Source organism: Vicugna pacos, chromosome 21, assembly GCF_048564905.1.
Source record: "Vicugna pacos chromosome 21, VicPac4, whole genome shotgun sequence".
Lineage (NCBI taxonomy): Eukaryota > Metazoa > Chordata > Mammalia > Artiodactyla > Camelidae > Vicugna > Vicugna pacos.
Genome location: NC_133007.1, coordinates 16,548,427 through 16,567,015, shown reverse-complemented (window position 1 = coordinate 16,567,015; position 18,589 = coordinate 16,548,427). Strand labels below are relative to the sequence as shown.

The 18,589-nt window shown below is 43.9% G+C and overlaps 1 protein-coding gene and 1 non-coding gene across 2 annotated transcripts in view; both read left to right on the top strand.

The window, feature by feature from the left end:
• Positions 1-18,589, top strand: part of MPZL1 (myelin protein zero like 1) — a 57,165-nt gene that overhangs the window by 33,700 nt on the left and 4,876 nt on the right. The window contains exons 2-5 of the mRNA XM_072946194.1: positions 2,761-2,927; positions 7,163-7,376; positions 8,108-8,240; positions 10,749-10,851. Of these exons, the coding sequence (XP_072802295.1) occupies positions 2,761-2,927; positions 7,163-7,376; positions 8,108-8,240; positions 10,749-10,851 (617 nt within the window). The remainder of the gene's footprint in view (positions 1-2,760; positions 2,928-7,162; positions 7,377-8,107; positions 8,241-10,748; positions 10,852-18,589) is intronic.
• TRNAV-AAC (transfer RNA valine (anticodon AAC)) lies at positions 1,957-2,030 on the top strand. Its single transcript has one exon. It is a non-coding gene; the product is annotated as a tRNA-Val (tRNA).

Here is an 18,589-nt window from a genome sequence, read left to right as displayed (position 1 = left end):
GAGCCTGAAATTGAGACTGTGGAGGGGGCGCAGGTATTGATGGTAGAATCAGTCATTCCCAACCATGAGCAGTTTGCTCTCGAGGAAGGGACATTTTGCTGTTGTCTAAGGACATTTTTGGTTGTCAAAACTGGAAGGGGAGAAGATGGTACAGACATTTAGTAGCGGTCAGGGATGCTGCTGAACATCCTGTAATGCACAGGAGAGCTCCCACAACGAAGAGTGATCTGGCCCCGTCATCACCAGTCCCACGGTTGACAAGCCTGGTCTAGGGTGTGATCATGGGAATTAACATCTGGGATAGGCCTGAGGATACAATTATTGGAGAAGATTAAGAGGCCAGGGTTTTGGAAGGCTCTCCTCATGACTAACGGAGTCTCCAGGAATTATGACAAGATAGGAGATCTTTCTATCCAGGGATAAGAGGAAGTTAACTAGCTGGCATGGAGTCGTTCCATTTCTCTGGAACTAGCTGACTGGCTGGAGTTGGAATTCATAATCCTGGCTCTGAGAGCTACCCATCCAGATTAGCTAAAGAGTGATGGTGTGTTGTTGTTTTTAAAAGCCGCCTGTTTATTAACCAGCTTTGGCATAATTAAATTGTCTGCCTTAAATAGATTGTCCGAAAGCCCATTTAGGAATTTGGTTGGTCTGTTTGGTCAAAATTCCATGACTGTACACTTGGGCACCTGGCCTAGTTCCATCTTTAAATAACGTCTCAGGGTAATGTTCTTGGAACCAGGCCTCGTGGCAGGGATCTGGTTTGAGAACGTCCTTGGGAAAGTTTATTTGTCGACTTTAAAAGACTGTGGCCTTCCTCGCAGTGCTCGTCATGGTGGAGAAAACGAGTCGAAATCACACAGAGTAACTAAGGGTTACGCGCCAGTGCCGCTCCCCGGGATAAGCCGGCCCAGTCGTCCAGTCTTGTGCTTTGTCCTTCATTTTGAACTCAAGTGCCCCAGGGCTGCTTTCTGCCTACCCACAATAGCAAGGAACGTCTTTTGTTTGCTTCTTGTTTGAAAGAAGGGCTTGTTTTGAGGTTTGGACCACAAATAATAATCCATTGTTCCCTAGAATAATAATCTACCCTCTTTAGCAGAAAAAAATCTGCCTGATGCAGTGTGGCTATCAGTTTATTTAGAAGAATGGCCAAAAGTGCCCATTGTGTCCTGAGGATAAACATTTGGAAGATGGTTGGGAGGAGTGGGGGAAGCCTCCTGTTCTCCTTGGCCTGGAGTCAGAGTTGAGACATGAGGAAGAAAAAATTCTGAATATGACCGTCAGCCCCGGGTGACAATACCCTCCCTTATTCTGCTCATCGGTTACATTCTAAGAATAACTGGAACACTGCACACAGGGATTCTCTCCCAACTATTCCTTTAAAAACTATCTTCTTTTGAAAACGGGTGTTTTTAATCTTTCCCGCACGAGCTCTCATTGTTTCCACTTTTAGGCCGACTAAGCTTCTTTCTAACCTTCAGTCACGAAAGCGTCCTTTTTGAGTGCAGGTTATTTTACTTTAGCAGCAATCCCTGAATTCCTGCAGTTGCCTCTTATTACAAATCTCAAAAAAAAAGCTGTTTTTATGTTCCAAGTAGTAGACATTTTAATTACTACTTCCTGAGCTTCTGCTGACTGGAAAATACTCGGTGGGTACATGAAAATGTGACCCAGCGTGGTCAGCTGTTTCTTGAGTACACACATATCCCGTGCACTGAAGTCTCAAAGTAAGTAAGATTTCACTAATGAGAACAAGATAAGTTATGCGCTTTTTTTTTTTGCTTTAAATCCCTTATAGGAAAAGGATCAGTTAAATAATAAACATGGCTTTAAAATGAAGTGATATCTTACCTAGAATAGTTTTAATTGTTTTAAATATGGAAGATGAGAACATTTCCACGTGGTATCAGTTGAAATGTAATGGGTGAATATGAGAATAATTTTAAAAAGTAGAGGGGAGGGTATAGCTCAAGTGGTAGAGCGCTTGCTTAACATGCATGAGGTCCTGGGTTCAATCCCCAGTACCTCCATTGAAAAACCAAATAAATAAATAAACCAAATTACCTCCTCCCTGCAAAAAAAAAAAAAAATAGAAAAATAAAAATATGACCTCCACATCAAAAACAGGCCACCAGAGAAGTCTGATGAGATGCCCTTCAGTAGACGAATGGATAAACTGTGGTCCATGCACACAGTGGCTGTTATTCAGCAATACAGTGAACGGGGCTGTCATGCCACGAAGTGACACGGAGGAAGCTTAAGTGAATATTGCTAAGTGAAAGAAGCCAGTATGAAGAGGCTACATTTACTCTCTGATTCCAACTGTAGAATATTCTGGACATTAGTGCTACGCTAATGCAAGATGTTAGTAATAGGGGGAACTGGAGCTTGCGGGAAAGGGGAAGGAATATCTAGGAGCTCTCTCCTTTCTGCAAACCTCAAACTGCTCTAAAAGATAAAGTCTATTAATTCAAAAGAGAACGTAACTATTAGCTATAGCTGGACTAGTGAAAAGTATCTTCTTACCAAAAAAAAAAAAAAAAAAACCAAATCCCAGACTCTCAGCCAGTTATCCTGTTTATAGGAAGTACCTGGCTATACAATACTCCGCCTGAAATGTGTAGTACACCGTGGCGGTGGATTACGGTATATGTCTGGTAACGTTTTTGTATCTTTTCTTTGTCCTCTGATAAAAAGATGCACAGTGATATTCATGCTAATAAATCCCGCTCCTTAGCTCTCCCGTTCCTCTCTCCCCAGTGACTGCTGGCGTGTCGGCCTTGGAGGTATATACGCCAAAAGAAATCTTCGTGGCCAATGGGACGCAAGGGAAGCTGACGTGCACGTTCAAGTCTACTAACATGACCGGCACGTTGACGTCAGTCACCTGGAGCTTCCAGCCGGAAGGAGCCGACACCACTGTGTCGGTACGAACGACTGTCTGCTCTCTGCTAGTCCTGCCCCCCGGGGTGCTTTCCTGCAGTGGTGTAATTAGTGATCCATTCTCCGGATTGTCCACTTCCAAGATGACTGAGTTTGTTATCTACTAGAGACTTCAAGGCCCTTCTCTTCCTTTGGACCCTCTAGGAAAAAATAAGTTCAGCATCCCTTAAATGCAGCTTTTTGTTGGTATCGATACATAGGTGCTGGGTTGGAATACATACCTGATTTCGAAGTTTTTGAGCGGACCCGTGTACCTCAGGATGTATGAAAGGGAAGGACGGAAAGGTGAGGTACAGTCAAAGATTACAAATGTAGGTAACTTCCTCACTGCGTCCAGCTGGGTATGACTCTGTGTAAAAGAGTCCCAGAGTGAGTGAGGACAGGAACCCACACAAATGTCATGCAGAAGCAGAGCCAGCTTCCCATTGACATGGCATTGTTGCAGAACACGTGTCCTGTGGATGCAGAATTAAACACACACATTTACTCAGGAGAGTCCAAAGAATTACTGAAACTGGTGAAGATTTCCCCCTGACACCTTTGGCCAGCCTTGACGTGAGGGCATTGTTTTATCTCTAGAAAGTGAAGCGTCATTGGGAAGACACCCACAGGTCATAACTTTCTCTACAAGAACAGTTCCATTTATGCTCAAAAGAGTCCTGTCATGTGGGTCAAAGCCTCTTTACACACCTCAAGACTTAATATTTAAGAACATGCTGGATTTCTGAGTAATGTTTTTAGCTCATCAATTTATACTTACACACCAATCTGATTACAGTTAATTCCAGAACTTTCAGCTACTGATACAGGGTCCTTTAACTCCCAGATGTCAGTGCACAGTCAGTAAGATGAGCTGGATGCTCTTCATTTTTATAGATTTTCAGGAGAAGTAAAAATCAAGCCTGACATGCCATTGGTGGCTTTTCTGGTCCATGAGATTAAGATCTGCATGTCTAAAACAGAATTCATCTTTTCTCCCCTCTGCTTCCCTTCTCTGCTGGTTCTTTTTGGGTACTTTTGTTCCTCTAGGGACCTGATTTTCTAAATCTTAAGAGTTGTAGGGTTTTTTTGGGTTTTTTTTTCTGTCCTTCCCTCCACCATCCACTACCCTTCCCTTCCACCCCTCATACCCATCCCAAGAAATAAGAACATTTGCAGGTTCTTCCTACTTTGTTTCTGGGATGTAGCTTGTTGTCAGTCTTCCTGCTCCTCTGCTCTCCATTAAGTAATAAATGCTGTTCCAGGACTGGCGCACTAGCCCCCTTGGTTATTCCTCCACTTTAAGTCATCCATCTTTCATCCCACCCCTATAGTCCGCCAGGGACCTCGTCTTACAGCGGTGCTTCCACCTCGCCCCGCCCTCGTCCGAATCCTCGCAGGTCCCCGCCGCGAACCATGCTCATCTTGGCTTCACAGCTCCTCCCAGGTCGCCTCCAGCCCCACGTCTGTCCTCTCATGGGATCACCTTCAGTCTTAATAAAAAGTGCTTTATGCTTTGTTTTTCCACTTCTGAACACTTGCCGTTTAGGTTTTACCCCATCCCCACATTCTGATGTCTCCGTAAGATCTCTTTTGACCTTTTTAGCTGTTCTTAAGCCTCACTCCCCACATTATCTGGGCCAGTCCTGTGAGGTAGCGTCCCTTTCTATGACAGTTTTTCTCTTCTTCATCTCGAATGTAAGCATTTTGAGGGTAGAGACCTATCTTACACCTTTGGTGACCCTCATGGTTTTAGCACCATGGCTTGTACATTATAAATATTAGTTAATTAGGAGATCTAGTCCCTTTTTTGTGTGTGAGCTTTTTTTTTAAACCATTTCACTTCTCTCTTTCTTACTGGTCTGACCAAAGCATTGTTAATCAGTTCATTTCAGCAAACACACCCAGTTCCTGTGATGTGCTAAGTGCGGAGAAGTATGGAGAAAAACAAGGCTTAGACCCTGCCCTCAAAGGGCACCTGGTCTGACAGGGCGGGCCGGCTGCGGGAGGGCTGTGCAGACACAGTGGTGGGAAACAGTGGTGTGGGTCTTCATGACCAGTTGAGAAATGCAGGGCAGGGAGTGTTTGCAGCTGAGGTAGGAAAGGAATGCAGAGGCCAAATGCCACAAGGACTGGTTCGCTAAGCTAAGAGTTTATGGTTCATTTCCTGGTAAAGAAGAGAGGCTGAGGAGTTTGGGGCGGGGGAGACATGATGAGACACAAGAGGCATTAAATAGTGCAAACAGCTTAAGCTTTGAAATCAAAGCTGGATTTGAATTCTCTCTCTAAGACCTGTGACTTTGATTAAGTCACTCAGAGTTTCTGAACCTCACTTGCGAAATACCTGGCAGACGAATCTCACCTTGCAGGGTGATTCTGAGCATCAGAGCATTACTTCTTATGGTATTTCACGTTTCTGCACATCTTGCAAATGGAGGCACTGGCTGCCTTTCTTGTACAGTGACTAGCCTTGGGAGACAGACATGGTGCCTCCTGTGGGAGCAAAGGACAGATCTGCTTACTGTCCAATATAGTAAAGAGGATGTCTCCTTTTGGGGCAGAGGTCAGACAAGCTTACTGCCCATTGTAAAAAGTTTGAGTTTCCCAAGCTCGGGGCTCCTCAGCTGTGATGCAAAACCTCTGTGCACAGCGTCCACCTGAGCCCCTCCATGCCATCCCTGTGGGACTTGGGGGGCAAGGGCCACAGATAAAAACATATTGCTTGTTGTTTGTAAGTAATAGGGTCCTTTGTCTCCAAGTCTTCTTCATGAGAACAAAGACTTCACAGGAGTCTTGTGTCTTCTGCCAGCATCTGTAAACCTGTGGCAGACTAGCTGGGAGGGTAAAATCTCAGAGCCTTCATGGTTCCTAACAAGCATGAGGTTATATTAAGTACAAGGTATATATTTGATAAATGGTTGTTGTTTTTTTTTTCAGTCATCATTTAGGCATTAGGTGGAGGATGAATTAGAGGATCTTAAGACCAGTTAAGAGGTCATAATCCAAGATGATGAGGGCATAAAGTCAGGTTCATTGGGAATTAAATAGAAGAGAGAAATTTAGTTTATAAAATCGACAGAATTAGGAGATTAATTGGATGGGAAGGAAGACAGAGGAGTCAGGGATGACTCCAACGATTTATGGTTTGGGAGACTGGCATGTAGCCATCAGTCAAGGTGATGCCCAGGTGGAAGATGGAGTTTATAGGAGAGGGTGGGGACAGCTGGGTGGTACAGTTGAGTAGGCAGCTGGGGGAGGAATCTGGAGCTCAGAGGAATGCTATGGATGAGAGAGAGGTTTGGGAGTTCACAAGATGTAGATGGCCATTAAATCATAGGAATGGGAGAGATTGCACAGGGGTTTCACCTTCCACAAAGGGTTCTGGGAATGGTGCGTTGGATTGCCAGCGGAGCTCAGTCATTGCCCAGTGCTGATTTCCACCCCCGGACCCACTATCGCCCCATCCGTGAACTAGAACAAAGTAAGCCTCCAGCAGAGCTGCTCAGATGGAAGCAGGATGGATCCCCACCCCCGCTGGGCCTGGCCTTGCTACCAGGGGTTTGAATTTAACAGAGTTGCTTTGAGAAATGAGCTCCTTGGCCAAAAGCAGGTCTGAGGAGAGAGTGTGAATGGAAAGAGAATGGGACTAAGGGCTGAACCTGCAAAGGCAGGTGGGAACATTCTGGGTTATCTGGGCTGTGTTCCTCTCACACAGCCATGACTTTTCTGCAGGAAACCAATAAGTAAGAGGCAGAAACACATCAGATTAACTGATCTATGATAGTTAGGCTTATTTTTCTCGATGCCTTTGTGTAGCTTAACGGTAAGCTTTGTGAATTAATGGCTGAAACCTTTGGACTCACTGGCCTCAATCATGGTGTCAGTCAGAGCATTGGCTTTGAAGAGTCAGGTGGCCTTGACTTTGACTCTGGATCTACCACCTGTTATCATTATGACCTTGGGCAATGACTTCTTTGAGCCTCCAGTTCCTTATTTATAAAACTACAGGGTAATTTCCATGTCGTTGGGATACTGAGAGGATGAAAGGAAGTGTACAGGTTTATTTCTTCAACTGAAAAACAGGGCTGAGCTCCATGGTTTCATAGCTTAGGGAGTCGACTATGGTGTGGCACTTCTGTATGACGTCTTTTTAAAAAGACCCTTTTTCACAGCACGCCTGTAATAGTTTCGAACTTCTGCCTTTGAGAATAGCTCACGTGTTCCTTTTTTCTAATTGCAGTTTTTCCACTACTCCCAAGGGCAAGTGTATGCTGGGAATTATCCACCATTTAAGGACCGAATCAGCTGGGCTGGAGACCTTGACAAGAAAGATGCATCAATCAGCATAGAAAATATGCAGTTTATACACAATGGCACCTACATCTGTGATGTCAAAAACCCTCCTGACATTGTCGTCCAGCCGGGACACATTAGGCTCTATGTCGTAGAAAAAGGTACCTCCTTGAGTATTTTTGCAGCAGCAATGCAGTCCCCTTCATCTCATGCTCAGTTAGAGAATAGAGCTTACATTTTAAGGTGTGTTTGAAAGGGATATTTTTGCCATACAGTTATGCTCCCTGTTTCCATGGACCTGCTCTATCGGACATGACTAGGGGTCAGGGAACTCATTCCAGCTGGAGTGGCCGATTTCTCCACTTACATACCTGCTGCCTGGAGCGTATTGATCTGATTCGAGGACCGTGAATTTTTCAGTGTTCATTAGAAGAAAGACCAAATTGCTTATGGTTGGATAGGGTGGACACTGGGAAGGAAGGAGATTAATACTGTTTTCACTTTCTCCAGGAGAAGGTTTTAATATTGGCAAAAACAGTACAGCCATTTCTTGCCTTTTTCAAGACTAAGCGGGAAATGCAGGTTCTGGTGTCTCATTTTGAGACCAAATCTGCTTTTTCTGGAGGAGAGATGGAGGTGAATTCACATCCCCAGGTTTTCTTTGATTTTAGAACGTTGAGAGGGATTGTGTATGCAGAAATGTTTTCAGTTCTGAAGTTCATTCTTTATCAGCTGATAACTTATGTCATCGATTAGACACCAGGATCTCATTATTTGGACAGTAAACGAGTGTGTGGTAATTGCTGAAGACACCTGTTTATTCATTTAATAAAATTCCATTTCTTTTGTCTGTAGCAATGTACCTTCAATCTATTTTGTTCTTTCTCTCTAGAGATTTTGCCCTCCTTTCCAGTCTGGGTGGTGGTGGGCATAGTGACAGCTGTGGTCCTGGGTCTCACTCTGCTCATCACCATGATTCTGGCTGTCCTCTATAGAAGGAAAAACTCTAAACGGGATTACACTGGGTAAGAAACCCTGCTTTGGGAGGGGAAGGGTGGAGGGAAGAAATCAGAGTTTATGAAAACTTCTATATGTTTTATGGAAAAAGAATTGTGAAGAATTAGCTACTGTTTGCTTTCACGTCGGAATGGAGCCGTCGTCTCCTTAGAAGGTGTTCTGACTTGGGCAAGCGGAAATCAGTGGCCTGCTATTTTATGTGGGCTGTGACACTAATCCCCATTCCAGTTTCTTTCTTAGGTCTGCTGAAATGAACTGCTCAGCAGCCTGTGCTCTGTGTTTCAGTAACGTCCACTCTGCAGCTAGTGTTGCTAAGCCACAGACATCACTTGCCCAGTATGAGTTTAATTTGAATCTCTTGGTAATAATCTCATAAGGTTCATCTTTTCAGTTAGGTAAATATAACATATAATATAATGTGTAAGAGGAGTTGTGCTGATAAATGACCCCCACATGTGATGATGCGGGGCCTTTCCTGTTTGTGGTTTTGCAAGCCGTTTCCTTCCTTCGGTCATTCTCAAATGCATGGCTAGACTCATCCAAACTGGGATAATAAGAGTTGAACACCAGAGTACACCAGCAATATAGAAAAGCAGACTTTCTTTTTGTTCACGGCATCTCAAAGAGAACGCATTTGAGCGTAGGGTGTGTGTCTAATGCAAGGACCTTCTCTTTTCATCACTCCAGCTGGAAAGCCAGCCCATAGACGCTATGTAGAGCTCACGTGGTAAGACTGAGCGTGAAGGCTGGATTCACGCTGATGCAGCACAAGCTGTGTCCCAGGTGCACGGAAGGGCCTGTGATCTGAGAGGATTGCATGCCCCGGGCTCCCCTCTCTTGGGGTTCTGCTGCTCTACTTTTCAGGAGTGCTGTGTTTTAACGGGTTTGAGTGTTCAAATTTCAGACACTACTTGCTTGAAATGTTTCTATTCTGCTGACTGTCCCTGCCCCCTTGCATGGTGAGTGTTTTATGGTGAAATACAACTGGGGCGTTGGTTTTCAACGTGAGACTAATCCGGGGCGGTGACACATGCCAGTCTCTGTAGTTCATGCTTTCGGGTTAATAAAGGCGCGGACGTGTGTGCCTGAATCCTGCATGGCATCGTGAATGCTGCTGCTCCTCTTCTTACTTTGGTTTTTTCTCCCCTCCCCTACCTGTGCTACCTTGGTGTGCCGGGATCAGATCCTGCTTATCTTCCACTTCTTAAGAAAAGCTGACATAGACGCCACATTGGGACTGTAACAGGGTCTCCTCTTCCACTCCCACTAGACACATGGTAACTAATCACATTGGCCGTTACTGTTAATATTCATGTGTATGTATTCAGCCCATCTCTCTTGTTGACAACTAGCCGGCTAGCTCTGAGCTAACCCGACAGCTATCATGGTTTGTCCACAAATACGTCACGTGTCTGTGTTAGAAACATGTTGAGTGTGCCATCCCGATGAAACTGGGTTGTCAGGTTACACAGAGGTGTTTTGGTCATCTGAATATATATGTTCTTCATGCAGAATGCCGTGTGTATGTGTGTGTGTGTGTGTGTGTGTTAGTTTTCTGTTTTTAAACATGAATTGTATTACTAATGAATGAGACCCTCTTTGTGTTAGAGTACTCAAACCATTTTGGTTTAGGGCATACAGATAGCCTCCCATTTCAGAGAAGACACAGTTTGCAGAATGCATTGTAGGCTTTGGTCTTAGTAACGACACTTTAAATGTGATCCTCTACAAACTCCTAAGATTTTTCAAATGTACATCATAAAGGATTTAAGCTCTCCTGATGACCTAGCCCACTGGGGAATCCCTAGTGAGTTACCTGCTGGCATTCACTTTCCTTGATTGTTTTTAATAAGATAGGGCTTGCTGTTAAAGACCTCTGTGCCTCTGAAAAAGTTCAGCCTGTGTGATGTGGCATTCCACAAGTTTTTTTTTTTTTTCCATTCATGACTTCCTGGACTTTCTTTAGTTTGGTTGCAGAATTGGTAGGAAAGGAAACTGTGGGGAGCTGGGGAATGGAAGGATGAGATGGGTCAAGACTGCGAGCCTAGATCTGTAGCTGTGGTTTTGGAAGCACATTTCGAAGAGCTTTTGCCTTTGATGATCACATAAATGAACTGCTATTAAGAAGGTAGAGCTTGCTCCTTTAAACCTTGATCCCAAAGGAGGATTGACAGCAGGAGGAAAAAGCCAAAGCCCCAAAAGGAAAAATGTACATTGTAGCCAGAATCCCATTCAGCAGATACCTTTACTGTAAACTGGGGCAAAGAGGTTACACAGCACTGGTTTCTGTACCTCCCCCAGAGTAGCTTCACTGACTTGGAAGAATCAGTGTTAGGGATAAAAAGTAGTTTCAAGATATGTGATTGTTTTGATACCCACTGTTTCGTTGAATTTTGTTTTTATACATCTGCTACCCTGTCTTGTCATCACTTGCATTTGTGGTTTTTTTTGTTTCCATTTATTTTAATTTTTTTTTTTTTTTTTTACATTTGTTCTCCAAATTGCCACCTCATCAGCTGCAACACATCAGAGAATGTGTCACCGGTTAAGCAGGCTCCACGGAAGTCCCCCTCCGACACAGAGGGTCTGGTAAAGAGCCTGCCTTCTGGATCTCACCAGGTAACAGCCGAATGCAGTTCTGCCCACTGTCCCCCGCTCTGCCCTTTGATGCTCTGCCACTTTCCGCCGTGCGGAAGGGAGTACTGAGCTGTAAGAGACAGACAGAGAGACAGTAACAGAGAGACAGAGCAAGAGAAGCAGGGGGGATTAAAGGGCTGGTTTAGGAGGACCATAAGAAAATAGGCAGAGAAGAATCTGACTTGCGTAAAGGTTTCCACCAAACCACCAACAGATTGTTCACAAAAAATGTAGTTCTTCTGGCCCAAGAGAAATTAGGAAATGGCTTTGTCAGATGTAAATGAGTCTTCCTTAATTGCTCAAGGAAATAAAGTGAACTAGAGACTATTCTGCGGTACCCTGTAAGCCATGGAATTTACAGGAAGATGTTGATCTTGGTATTGATAGTAAAACAGAAAAACTATTTTGTATGAACCCTTTCAAAGAAATTGACAATAAACACTTACTGAATAATTAGTAGGCCTGATGAACAAGGAAAGACTTTGGCTTCTACTTCTTATAGAAAGTACAGGGAAGAAATAACTTTTATTTGGAGCTTAGCACAGAATCTAGCACTGTGGCTACTGCTGTGTTTTGGCTGTGCCGGTGTGACTGTAACTGTGGCGTGGCGGAAACTCCATAGCTTAGTGGTTCTGTTCTTCTAGGGGAGAAAGCATGATAAGGAATTTGGCCAGTTATAACTTTGCCCTGAGGAGGAGTCGCTGGGGGTGTGGTGGGGAGAATGGATTTAAGAGGAAGTGAAGAAAGGAATAACTGTGTTGTGTGGACGAAGTCCCCCACATGGGTAGTCCACAGTTGTCATATGTGCTGGAAAAGCTGAGGCGTCATGGTGTTAAAGCAGGCTCCTTGTTCCTAGTCTGTCTGTACAGGTCTTTCATTATCTCTTCCTTCTCTCTCACTCTCTCTCAGATCATGTACTGTACTTCAGATACCTTGGTTCGCTTATTTTGTCTTATGACTGGGAATAGGGTTATGAATAAAGGCATTAGATTTGCAGACAGGCGTAACACCTAAAGAAGCCATGGAAACCTTTCTTCCTGCCCTTGAAGTGCCATGGGAGTTGTTCTCCTGTTGAAAACAAACTAGGGGAAAAAGAATAAAAGAAGCGATGGTTTTTAGACACTGGAAAGCAGGTTGTGCAGCACCGTAATCCCTGAGAGAAGGGAAATAAACAAGGGGAGCCCTGTGCTTGTCCCAGCTTACTGCCTCCAGGCAGTTTCCAGGCTGCGGAGCTGAGGGGAGTTGGAAACAGAGCTCAGCTGTCTCTCACTGAATGGAGGAGGCAGAGAGCAGAGTTTGGGGAGGCCAAGGGGGCTAGGATGTAGGGGGCAGGGTACTAGAGAAGAAGAAACCATGCAGAGAGAGAGTGTCAGGATCTGGAGTCGGTCCCTTTGAGCCTTTGCTGAGTACAGACTTGTGCATGTTTGGGCAAAACCTCCCTGTGACCAGAGAAAGAACCGCCTGAAAAGCACTAGGTTATACAATGTCTGGAACATACACAGGGCTGGGAATCATTTGTGTTCCTAAAAGCCAGAGAGGAGAGAACTCATAACATACAGGGTATTGGTTGGAGTCCTCAGAACGGTCACGCCTTAGAAGTGGAGCTAAATTAGCACCAGATGACAGATACTGTGGACCCACCACAAGGAAGCCTTTAGAGAATCATATTAATCTAAGAGTAATCTACGTGCACACCAGAACAAAATCTGATAGTCTTTACAAGAATACAATAAAGTCCAACATCTGCCAATGAAAAATTCACAATGTCAGGCACGAGTCAAAAATTACCAAGCATAAAAAAAGGAGGAAAATAAAAATACCTAACCAAGAGAAAAATCAATCAATAGAAACAAACCCAGAAATGACATCGCTGATGGAATTCATACACAAAGACCTTAAAACAAGTATTATAAATTTTATCAATAAACTTAAGGATGTAAAGGCAAGCTTAACAGTGAGGAGAGAATTAGAACAAGGATCAAAATGGAACTTCTGGAAATGAAAAAACATGGGATGGCTTGAACAACAGATGAGACACTGTAGAAGAGAAGTTCAGTAAACTAGAAGAAACAATGGAAACTGAACAAAATGAAGCATAAAAGAAAGACTGGGGAACATGAGCAGAAATGCAGTAGTAGACCAGTAGGCCAGTGGACAGTATCAAGCAGTTTGAATGGAGTCTGAGATGGAAAGAGAAGAGAGAAGAGTGAAAAACAATTTAAAGAAACAATAGCCAAACACTTTCCCTTCTTTTGGCCATTTTTTCATATTTCTAAATAACTTTACTATTGCTATTTTTAGATTTTTTTTTGTCTGATTGACTCCATATTATGGGAATTTAGCCTCTCTCCCACCAACCCTTCTTCCCAACACACACTTACATGCACATATATACCCACATGCTTCATCTAAGTATGATTGTCTCACTGTAGTTAGGTAGGTTTTTTCAGTGTTACATGTCCCTGTCTTTTTCACTGTTGTACCACATACATTTGTTTTCTTGTACAATAGTTTTGTTTGTCGCGGAGCTAATATTTCCTTGTTGTTTATTTGCTTAGTTTTCTAAGTGCGTATTTATATTCCTTCTCAAAACTCTCCAGTTAAAAACCTCTGAGCACATTCAGACACATCAGAAATTCTGTTGGTTTCATTTTATTCTTGGAGACATACCTGTTAGAGTCTTCTGGCTTTGTTGTGCTTTAGACTGCTGTGTGGAAGTCATCTGGGGCCTCCCCTCCCAAGTAATTTTCTTCCTCTCTTCTTTTGGATCTCAGATCTTTACCTTTTTAGTTTATTCCCTCATTGTGATGGAATATATCCTCTGTAACTTCTTGAGAAAGGATGCGCAGGAGATAACAAATTTTGAGGCTTTGTATGAGAGGCAGAATGATGACTTCCAAAAGATGCCCACATCCTAATCCCTGGAACCCGTGGGATATGTTACGTTACCTATCGAAAGGACTTTACGGCTATGATTAAGGGTCTTGAGATGGGAGATTTCCTGGATCCGCCATGTGAGCCCAGTGTAATCATAGGAGTCCTTAAAAGAGGGAGACAGGAGGATCAGAATCAGAAAGAGTTTAGAGATGCTGTTCTGCTGGCTTTGAAGATGAAGGAAGGGATCGTAAGCCAAGAAATGCAGACAGCTCCCATAAACTGGAGAAGGCGAGGAACCACATTCTCCCAGAGCCCCCAGAAAGAATGCAGCCCTGTTGCTACCTTGATTTAACCCCGTGAAACCCATTTCAGACTTCTGACCTCCAGAACTGTAAGATAACACATTGGTTTTGAGCAGGCCTAAAAATTGTTTCTATTCTTCTCCCTTAAGCTTGGTTGATAATCTGGTTGGGTAGGACTCCAGGATGGAAGTCTTTTTCCTTCAGCATTTTGAGGCATTGCTGCTTTTTCTAGCTTCCAGTGCTGAGAAGTTGATACTGTTGTGATTCTTCATCCTTTGTGTGAGACCAGCTTTATTCCCCTTCTGTTAGAGTCTTTTTTACCCCTCGTGTTCTGAAATTTTATAAAATTGTGGGCCTTTTTTATTCATTGTGCTGGCTACTCAGTGGGCACTTTCAGTCTGAGAACTGTGTCCTTCAGTTTTAGGATACCATCATCCATTATTCTTTGGAAAATTTCCTCCTTCCACTTTCTGTTCTCTGTTCTCTTGGAAATTCCTGTTAGAAATTGAATCATCTCCCACAGCAATCCTTTAGTTTTCTTATTTTTCCTGTTTTACAGTTTTCTTCTATCTAGTACATTTCTGCAACGTCATCTTCCAGCTTTTATTGAATATTTAATTTCTGCTATCATTTTTTTCCTGATTTGCAAGAGCTATTGTTTATTCTCTGATTCTAATATCCTGGATGTGTTGACTTATCTCTCTGAGTATATCATTTTTTTCTTCTGTTTTTATGCGTTAAAAAATATATTTTCTTCTGTTACTGGATTTTGCTGTTTCTTTTGAACTCCCTTTTTTCTTTGATAATTTTTGCCTTTCATGTTAGAAGCTTTCCTCAAATGTCCTTGGTTATCTGTTCACACTGAAGGTACTCAAATCTGATCCCAAGCTCTTTGTGCAGAGACAGAGTTTACTGGATCGTGGGCTTCCTGTTTGTATAAAGTGCTGGCTGGCTGTCATTGGGGGACCTCTAAGTGTTAATTGCTAGGAGTCTTTTCTCTTGGGTTAGTCGACTTCTCCAGAAGGAAATCCTCAGATTTCATGCTTGGGAACGGAGCAGAGGGAGCAGAGAGCAGGGCTCACTGCTGTCAGCCAACTTGCCCGCCTCTTCTCAGTGCCAGCACCCCACCCTGTGCCTGCTGTCCCTGAGTCAGACTGGCTCAGCTCTCCTGTGAGTAAACCCCCGGGGTTCTGCCCAGGCCTGACTCTGGCATTTTCTGGAGGTTAGAGAGAAGCAACTCAAGCACTGTGTCAATCTACATTATCATTTTTTCGGCATTTGCAGAATGATACCAGGTCAGCGTTGAGAGGAAAATTCTAGTGTTCCTCAGGGCTGGCTCCTGGGTTCCCCCCACTGTGCTCAGTGCAGGCCCCAAAGGCCTCTTCTCTCTTCAACCTGCTGCAGATCAGGATTTTTTTTTTCTTTTCCAACATAGATAAATCTTTTACTTACTTATTAATTTTTTTAGATCAAGGTTTCTGTTCGGTGACACATACCTGGAGTACCTTCGTCTCACTCAGTCACTTTTCATCAAGTCACGATGCCTCTTTTATTTTACAGTTACACGCGTTGTTAAAGCTCTTTTCTGCCTTACCAGCTTCTGGAGCTTAAAAATCCTTTGCCAGTTAACACAAGACTTGGAAGAGGACTGTGTGACCTCCTTGCAGATTGATCTTCCAATTTTTATTTTACTTAGATTTGCAGTCAGTGGTCAACTCGTAACAGGGGCTGCTCTCCTAGGGTTAAAACACTTCCTGCAGATCCTCCACACGGCTCCTCAGCACTGCCGGGCGTCAGGTGACCCTGGGGCGTGCCATTGCTTGTTGGTTACTTGTCTCACATGCCGCCTTCAGTACGGGTCCCGGAAGCACCTCTCTGTCAGAGCAGCGGAGGACTTTGTGAAAGTTGTTCTCACCAGAATCCTTTTGGTACACTCCACCTTCAGTTTGTTCAGACTGAGGCAGAAAGATTTTCGCGGTTTAGTGAAAACTCACTTGGCCTGATAGGTTTATCCTATTAGGGAATTGATGAGATTAAATAGTTTTTTTTAAGGTAAGTTATTTATTTTTTGTTTGTTAAGACTCAGGTTCTTTCCATCTTAGTCGCTCATCCTCTGCATATTGTCTTTTATTCTCAGGCGCCTTCCCTCAGCCTTAAACTGGCTGCTCATGAAAAAAGGCACCTGCAGGGAGAGCTGAATCTACCCCCAGGCAGCTTTTATTACAGAGGAAGATCTTGACCGGAAGCGCCTCCCCAGCAAACTTCTAAGTCCCCTTGGCCAGAGTGGCTCACATGCTAATGCCTTTTCCAGCCATCTGCAGGGGGACAGGAATTGTGGCTGGCTTCACCCCTGGGGGCAGGGGGGGGGACCATTTACCTGAGCAAAGGGAGGGTGAACACCGGAACCAAAGGAGGGCTCTTCCAGGGAGCAGAGTGGGAAGCTGAGTTGGGAAGCTGGTAGGTAAGCACTACCTAGGGTTTGGAGAATTCTGGCTTTAGGGAAAAGATAAGTACAACCCTCTCTTTGCGAAAAGCTTAGTTTTGACTGACATTAGTGTGAAATAATTATTGTTATAGTATTTGAACCGTTGGTTTTCTAGATCCTTTCCTGGAAATGGTTAACGCTTTGTGTGCAAACGGCAAATGTTTTTGGAGGACAGTGATTGTGTGGAATAGTTACGTACGTGTCAGCTATGGTATGTAGATGTGTTGTGTTTCCCAAACATATACATCATATGTGTTCTCTCATTTAGACCTCATAACAGCCCTGTGAGCTAAGTTCTTTCATTGCCTCTATTTTACCCAAGAAGAAACTGAGGCTTAGTTAGGTTGAGTCACTTGCTCAAGGTCAGGAGTTCGTGGCAGAGCTAGTGTTAGACCCAGATCTGTGTGGCTCTGAGGCATGTACTTACTGCGTCCTGCCTGTCCAGTTCTTTTCAGCTTCGTTTTGATAATCAGTTTCATTTATCTCAAAGAATGTCACAGTACACAGCTGTGTTTCACATCTATTTTGGTGACGTGAAATGAATACTGAAAATGTGTTCTGTGAACAGTCAGCGAGCATGTTAGGAGCAGGTGTTCTCGCTTAGTGATACCTCTGCTGGGGTGTCAGGTGTGTTTCCACTCATGCCTGAAGGTCCAGATTCAGGTTATAAAGGGCTTACAGAGACTGGAAAGTGCACTTCAGGACATCACATAATAGCTTCTGAGTGATAAATACATGTTTAGAGGTAGATCTCCCTGCTCCTCCAGAACCCTCCCCCTACACCTTCACCAGTATGTTTTTATGTTGGAGTAAGTTTCTTGCAGGTAGAGTTCAGGGATAGTTTTATCTCTAACTGGAACTAAAAGAATAGACTTAGGTCAAGCAATAAAGTTTCTTGAAACATTTTCAGATTATTTGTGTAGTAAATAGTTGGGGAAATATATTATATACAGAGCAGTTTTTCACTTGTTTATTGTAATTCTTTGTGGCAAAGCCAAAAAAGAAAAAAAGGAGGAGTGTGAAGATGTACGGTAAAAACAGCTAAGTTAGTGTAGGTGGAGGTGTTGGTGTTAATTCTTGAACACACAAAAGTGAGGGTCTTAGTGATGGCAGGTTCATTTCCATTGATCTGGGTTCTCTGGCTCCTCCTGAAGTCCTAAGTGGTATTTTTGGCCCTCAGAGCATTAGGGTCCTGAGGCAAGTTCCCCAGAGAACAGGGTACCTTCAGCTTCCAAATCTGCCTCGGAACCGGGCTACAGAGAACTGTTCTAGACCGAGCTGGAGCCATTCTAGATTGAGCTAGATCCATCAGGAGATTCCTGACCTCAGCTCACACCCCAGAATTCCTCTAGATCCATTATTTCATCTGTTCTTTCACCCACCACCTACGGTCTGTTCTAGGCACTTAACTAACAAAGTCTGACCTTAGGACCTTATTGTGTTCTAAGGAGCAAAGGGAGGGAGGACATCAGAGAGTGGGAAGCAAGTCCATTCATAGGAGGGAGTTCCTTTTGTCCTTCAATGATTTCCCAGTCATTTTCAACAAATTGTTGCGTTCTCTTGCCATGAGAGACAGTACTGTCTGACGTGAATGACCTTACGGGTGTTTTAATGTTGACTGACTGTCTCAGATTATTCTGTTACTTTCTTCTCTACTTCATCTGTTCTCTTTCTTTTCCACCCTCACAGCGTCTTGGTTATCTATTGCTATGTAACAAACCGCCTTAAAAGATAATGGCTTAACAACAGCCACCATTTATCTGGCTCCAGCTCCTGTGGGCTGGTTGGGCAGACCCTCTGGTCTGGGGCAGTTCAGCTGACCTCTGCTGGCTCACTTGTGCATCTGCAGTTGGCTGGACAGTCTCGTAGGCTGACAGCTGGCAGACAGTTGGCCAGAGAGACAAAGGACAACTGGGCCCTGGGTCTCCCATCAGCCATCAGGTAGCTCGGGCTTCCTTCACATGGTGGTGGTGGCCGCATGGGTCTCAAGATCAAGGAGAGAGTGGAAGCTGCGAGGCCTGTGGAAATCTAGGGGTGGAACTTGCATATGTTACTT